Source organism: Rutidosis leptorrhynchoides, chromosome 6 (genome assembly GCF_046630445.1).
Source record: "Rutidosis leptorrhynchoides isolate AG116_Rl617_1_P2 chromosome 6, CSIRO_AGI_Rlap_v1, whole genome shotgun sequence".
Classification (NCBI taxonomy): Eukaryota; Viridiplantae; Streptophyta; class Magnoliopsida; order Asterales; family Asteraceae; genus Rutidosis; species Rutidosis leptorrhynchoides.
The window spans coordinates 26,514,308-26,521,776 of NC_092338.1; the positions used below are offsets into that span (position 1 = coordinate 26,514,308).

Sequence of the window (7,469 nt, forward strand, 5' to 3'; positions counted from 1 at the left end):
TTATGTTTCTCGTGCAAGTGGGAGATTGAAGGTGTTTTAAATGCCCGAGAGACATATTAAATTAATGTGGCTAATGTGTTATGATCCAAGTCGGGTCATACCCAATAACAAGCTTACCGACACTTTATATGTATTTAATCTTAACGATTGGGTCGTTAAATAAATACGCGACACTTGGATTTTAGAAAATGGGTTTTCTAAAATATAACCACTTGAGATAAATTATTTGGATAATTTATATTTAATTATTTATAGGTTTAAATAATTATGTTGTGTTATATTTTGCAAGTAACTTATCAATTGCAAGTTTTATATAACAAGTTTTATATAACAAGTTTTATATAAATACAAAGGTATTTATACAAGTTTATAAAACTTACAATCTTGATATAAAATAATGCATGGGGACGGTTTTGTGATGACTAAGGAGTCTCCCATACTTTTTTTTGGTTACTTTTAAGAATACACATTTCTCAAGTGCAAGCATGGGATCTTTTACCAAGTTTTGACTCAAGATTCCAAGATAGAAATTCATGCATCTCTCTCATTCATGAGTAAGGCATGCTGGCCGATTTTTTTGTTTTTTTCCAGCACATTCTGGCCGAACTAATTGAGTGAGAAGAGAGAGGGTTCAAGCTTGGTAATCTAGTTAATCAAGTGTCCAAAATCCTAACCAAAAAAAAAAGGTAGTGTTGGTGCAAAAGGGCTTGTGGGTATAACACTCTTGAGGCTTCAAGTTAGAAGCTTATTTGCCATCTTCTCCTTCATCATTTCAGCTGTCCAATTCAGCCTTTTATTCTTCATTAAGGAGGTATTAACTTCTTCCTTTATTGTTATATGTAAGCAATATTTCAAGACTTGATATTTACATGGAATTTAACATAAATGGTTAAACTTAAAACATGAACTTTTCATGCTTCCGCTTTCTTTAATCTTCATAAAAAATGGTTTTATGAACTTGTAAATATGTAGAACATGTTGTTTATGAAACTTGTTAAATTCCATCAAAAATAATAGCAAACGTTGGTGGGTTTTGCAGTAGTTACATCAGTAGTTTGAAGTTGCATCAAAACAAAATCATAATGCGAAGAAAAGAAAGAAAGAGAAGGAAAAAAAATAGTTTAATCGGAGTACCCGGTTGAAACTGAAAACCGGCTCGGTGGAGATGCCACATACACTGTATCCTTTGGTTAAAACTATATATACGATTGTTGTGTATTAGATGAAAACATACTAGATAGTAGATGGAGGTGACCGATGGCGGTTAATGATGGTTGTCTACGAATGCGGTGGTTGGTTGTGATATTCATCAGTTTAAAAGATGGTGATGTTGGGTGTTCGTGATGTACCAAGCTAGAAAGGAAACAGAACAATAACAGCTCTAAGGATGATGATTTGAATTAGGAAAATGGTGGACACTAGTTGGGAGGTCGATGGTGTTTTGATCGTTCATGTTGGTGGGTTGATTCACGTAAGAATCAATAAACAATATGGGGATTTTTTGGTGGTGCTAAGGTCGGCAGAAACATGAAGCACAAAGAATAACGAAATGGGTTTGGTTACAAGAATTTGGAGAGAGAGTGGTGTTTAATCAACGAATGAAATCAAAAACAGTACTAGTCGATGTTGGGTACAGTTTTCATGTTCTCGGGTGATGCTAGCATATATGTGTATAGTTATGTAAGTAAAGGAAAATATGTAATAATATATATTAATAATTAATAATATATATTAATAATATATATTAATAATTACATTACAATAAAGTATCAATGATTGTCAAAGTAAAAACAGTATCACAATAATAATTTAACACAGTGAGCCACCTTGACTTATTTTTCTTCACGGACCGGATTTCGTACATCGTTGATAATCAGTGGCGGAAAAAAAAAATGTCTCAGAAAAATCCCAAAATTTTATATTAGTTAAAATTATTTATTCTGATCATTATGTTATAAAATTCGACCATAAATTATTAAATAAAAATTACATCAACTGTCCCTCTCATTTATGGGTAAAATATAAAAAGTGTTAAAATTAAATAACTATATCCTAAATACAATTTTAGTAAGTCTAAAATTTATAGAATTCATTTTCGGATCACCGTTTATTTTTAAAATAATATTAGTTCGTATTTTACTCATGTAATATCCATCGAACGGCAATTGAGTGTAACAGTCGTTTACTAAATAGATTCGAAATCACAAAATATATATTTAATATACTTTATTTATATATATATATATATATATATATATATATATATATATATATATATATATATATATATATATATATATATATATATATATATATATATGTTTTTGAATAATAATTATCATAATACTATTTTTATTTTATTTTACATAATTACTTTTAATAAGAGAAACATATAATATTTCAAATTAGTATATATATATATATATATATATATATATATATATATATATATATATATATATATATACACATATCTATCTATAACTAAAGGTTCGTGAATCGTCGGGAATAGTCAAAGGACAAATGCATTAATGTAAACTGTTCCAAAATTTTGAGACTCAACTTTACAGACTTTGCTTATTATGTCGAAACCATATAAAGATTAAGTTTAAATTTGGTCGGAAATTCCCGGGTCATCACATATAGTGGGTTCCAATTTATTTGATGAAGTATGTCATTTTTGGTAGTGTTTAGTCCTAGGTTAGTCATGAGAAGAAAGTGCTGATGCGGTGTTGATGTGACGGCTAGTTCTGAGAATGAAGGAACTTCACCATTGGGAGCACCCTAACTACATCTACAAGTGCTAGCATCAAGAAGGTAATGCTAATAACACCTAACTCAATAGTAATTAAACTACATTAGTTCTTTAAACAAGTTGAATTGACTGCCTTTTTGAATTTAATAGGTGTTACAGGACCCTTAGCTTGCATTAGTGCAGATGAGACCAACATTCTGAATAATATAATACATGTTTTACTGTTATTTTCTTCATTAATTAAGGTTTGTGTATTTGTGTCTCAATCAACACCAAGTTTATTACATGCATAACTGCAATAGAGTGTAGAACAACTCGTTTTTATCGATATTTATTATATTGTCACCCTCCTTCTCCAAAAGTAGTCTCCAACGGTTGAAGTTTGTTTGGAAAACGGCATTCAGCGTATTGGTTGAACATATATGAAGGTATTGTTAATGTATTTGTCTGTCCAAGTACATCGAATCGAATGACGGCTGCGGTGCATTAAACAAATTTAGAAATGATTATGATATTGAAAAGAAAAAATGTCACCGTAATTTTCATAATTTAAATCATGATTATAAATGAAATTAGTATATGTAACCAGTGGGTTGAAACTACGTTCTATGCTTCAATATTTAGAGCATATATACAACATAGTTTGTCTATGCCTGTTGTTATTGTTTCCACTTATAATGGGTAAACAAATAAGCTTTTCCCTGTTCATGTTACTCGGTTATGCGAATATAATTAGTTGGTCTTAAAATTTAAACTTAGTACTTTTTGTGAGTATACTAGAATACCAACAACTATGTTATTTTGAGATGGTTTGGTGTTTTCAATTATACTTTTATAAAAATAGCCTTTTAGACCACCAATATCGCCGCGTCAAACAGCTCTGTGAGATAAGCTGGACTATGTTTGATGGATAGTGACGGATTTAACAGGGCATCAAGCTTAGGCGTTAGTCACTAAGGTGACTAAATTCGGAAGAGGCGTGAGAGACCAACCAATCATGAATTTTTCTTTTTGTTATTTATTCATTTTTTTCTCACTCAATTTCTAACAAGATTTTACCATATCATCCTACACATATTTGACACAAACATTTGACCTTTTTTTAGTTAAGGAAAGTCAAATACTAACCTTACCATGTCACAGTTGCGGTTAATGGTGGTCTTAGAGGCTTTGAGCGTCAAATCATAATGGTTACATAAGCATTAAAGATGCATTGGACTTGTATGGAACAAGTGGAGTATTGTTGGTCCCTTGATTCACCAACACGGATCTTTTGATTAAAAATAAGCATCGATTAACGTTTAAGAACAAGATACATGATGAACATGAAGTGATAAACATTATGAACACGAATAAATCAATATAATATAATACACATCGAGATTACAATATTGATTTAAACAGAGAAACATTGGTGCCAGAGGAGATCGAGCATGATCTCCCCTTAGCAATGGATCGCCAAACACGGCTCACCAAATTAGGGTTTAGACTATTTTCTCTTAATCCTAATGAACACATAAACTGATATTCATAGGCAAACTAGACAAACCCTAATGGGCCTCATTCATACGAATGGACCTCTGAACATTATGGCCCAACAGTTACATATCCTCCTGTAACTGACCAGTTTCATGCGTATACATCAACTAGGTTTACAATGTAATAATAAAAGTTATTCGTCCAACGACGACCACACAAATATGCATCAACAAGTATTATTACCCATTTAATTTCAATAATTTTAACTCCATTTGTTATAAACAATTACGAAGCTGGAGTTTGGAATTTTGTTTAAACACGTGCTCTTTACAGTATTATTTTACTAAATACATGGTTTGAACTTTGAACGAGGTGTCTGAGAAGGAGGCGAATATGAAATTCGACATCTGTTTGAAGATATAAAAATCGAAAACTTTAACCTCTCGTGTAGCCATATTTAATTTTTTATTCAAGATTTCGCCTACTTGTCATTACACTTATTTTATAACCATCATCAACTATAAGTCTTCATTAAACTTGGGCCAATTCATTTGAAATAGTACTAAAAAGAACATGGGCACCTGTTTCTGCGATAGCTCAGTTTCTTTTCTTTTCTTTTTTCTTTTTTTTTTTTAATTGACCTTATTATAAAGTACACATTTTCAAGAACTCCACTACCATTATGACCCTTTTTCCATAACTTCAAAGGTTTGAATTTTGATCTACATAAACCGTAAAAAGATCATTAACTTTAGTTATATTTCTGGAATACTATCTGAATTTATAGTTTTCAAAAGCTCCTGTCCAAAAAAGGTGGATCTTTAGCTGTTATACCTCCACGGTTTGTTTTTTCTTGAAGATATTCTTTCGTTTAAATTCACTAAATATATTCTTTATGTTTTGAAATATGAAGGTTTTGGTGAAGAAATGGAATATGAAGAAACTGATGTGTGGTATGTTTGTAACGAAAGAACAGATTTTGACCCAAAAGTTGTGAAGTTAAATGGGTCATCTTCTACTTTGACTTCAAGAATTTTTTCTCAATCAACTACAGCCAGAATGATTCCAAGGCCAAAAAGTAACAATTCTGACATGGAATCGTTCGTTCCGAAACGACAATCAGCGCCTGTGAACATTCCTGATTGGTCAAAGATTTATGGAAAATCAAACAGATCATCACAGAATTCTACATTTCTTGATTATGGTGATCATGATGGGAAACAAAGTTGGGACAGTGATGATGATGATGATGATGATGATGGTGATGGTAATTACATGATACCTCCCCATGAATGGATTGCACAAAAGCTTGCAAGAAGTCAAATTTCTTCATTTTCTGTATGTGAAGGTGCTGGAAGAACACTTAAGGGCAGAGATCTGAGTAGGGTAAGGAATGCTATCTTGACCAAAACAGGATTTCTTGAATAATACGAGTAGTTATAGTTATAGTTATATCTGTTTACATTATGATCATAATTTCCCAGGAAAAAATGTTATACTTATTAAAGAAAAGTTATCAATGTATTTTCATTAGCATGATGATGATGATGTAACATCATCAGTATGATTGATATATATGTGATAATTATAATTGGGTCCCATTCCATTTTATTTTAGTTTTTCGACAATAACTAGATAAAACTAGTATTTGGTCCGGCCCGCTTCGTCGGCCAAATATTAATTTATGACTACAAAGAACAACTTTTTAATGGGGTAGGCTTGGTCCGTCATGTTAGTCTAATATTAAACCAGAAGCTCAGTACTAAATTCGTATTGCCCAAAAAAATATATTTAAATAATGTTAATATGAAACTTTGTTGATTTGTTTGATTGTTTTTAATCTTTTTGAATATACTTTAGTGGTAGTTGTACATAGCGGTTATTTTTAATGGTTACGATTACGTGAATGTATAACTATTTAAAACGTGTTAACGACAGTCCTAATAGTTTTCTTCAAAAACAATCCTATTATAGAGTCCATTAAATATGTTAATGTTAATTTGTGTCGTACTTGTTGGGGCAAGAAAGTAATTCAAAATATAGTGGCAAAATAAAAGGATTATAAAGTAAAAGGTTGAAAGAGCTAGATTAAAACGTTAGGGTAGAAAGTGTAAAAAGTTGAAGTAGAAAGGGTTGAGTTAAAAAAGAAAATGTTTTTGGGGTTTCAACCACCTAGCCAATCACAACTTGGAAAATTTACGGCAATTAGTATAATAGATAAATAAATTCATTGATCTAATTATGATTATGATACATATTAAATTAAATTAAATATTAACACAGACTTTCTTAACCAGTTTGATCCACTAGATCATTTGATCTATATGAAATACCTATTGAGTATTGACCATGACTCTACACATATTACATTAACACTAAACAATTCTATGGTGGTATTGCATTTCCATAAATTATTGCTCCCTTGTTTCTTTACTTTCTTTAGATTATGTAATTATTTTACTTTTTTTTAAAGGCAAACTCAGTGACCCATTATACGAATATTTACAATAATGCATGAAATATGTCCATAGGAGTACTTGAAACCCTTAGCCTCTTGGTTGCGAAAGCCATCACGATACCGTCAAGCCACTGGCCATTTGATTGGTTATGTAATTATATGGATATGGATATGAATTTTTCCTTCGATTATGATATTAGATTGTTAATAGTGGACATAGTAATCAATTTGCTTGTCTTTATGATGCATGTATTGTCATACAACATTGTATCCATAAGATCATTTGCTTCGGGGCACACCAATTGGAATTGTTGTGGTACAACAATGACAATAACTCACTATGGGGCACAACGATGGCCATAGTTGTCATTGTTGTGGGGTGGACAACAATTACCACAACGATGATGCTGAATTTTCATTGGTCAACATTTTTTTCTATTTCTTAATTTCTTTACTTGCCTAATACTAATTACGACAACATTTATCACATTATTCCCTTCATCCCACAATAATGTCACGTCGACATAAAACACTCTCACAATACCACAACAATTACATCCACCATAACAAATGGTCTATAGCACATTTGACCATTTGTCAACATGTGTTGAAAGATGGTATGTATGTAGGTTCTACTATGCAAAGGAAATTATTGTAATTTGTAAAACTATCTAATATCATCACCAAAATTGGTGGTTGTCATGTATATGCATTATTTGTCACCATCATTAGGTTTTCAAAAACTTTAGTGAGTGTTGTGAATCACAAATAGTTATT

General features: G+C 31.2%; 1 protein-coding gene across 1 annotated transcript; it reads left to right on the forward strand.

Annotated features, from left to right (window-relative positions):
- The first annotated feature begins 4,816 nt into the window (after positions 1-4,816).
- LOC139856046 (protein S40-6-like) lies at positions 4,817-5,810 on the forward strand. Its single transcript, XM_071845278.1, has 2 exons — positions 4,817-5,047; positions 5,148-5,810. The coding sequence occupies exon 2, from the start codon at positions 5,162-5,164 to the stop codon at positions 5,660-5,662; it is 501 nt and encodes a 166-aa protein (XP_071701379.1). The 5' UTR covers positions 4,817-5,047; positions 5,148-5,161; the 3' UTR covers positions 5,663-5,810.
- The last annotated feature ends 1,659 nt before the right edge of the window (positions 5,811-7,469 follow it).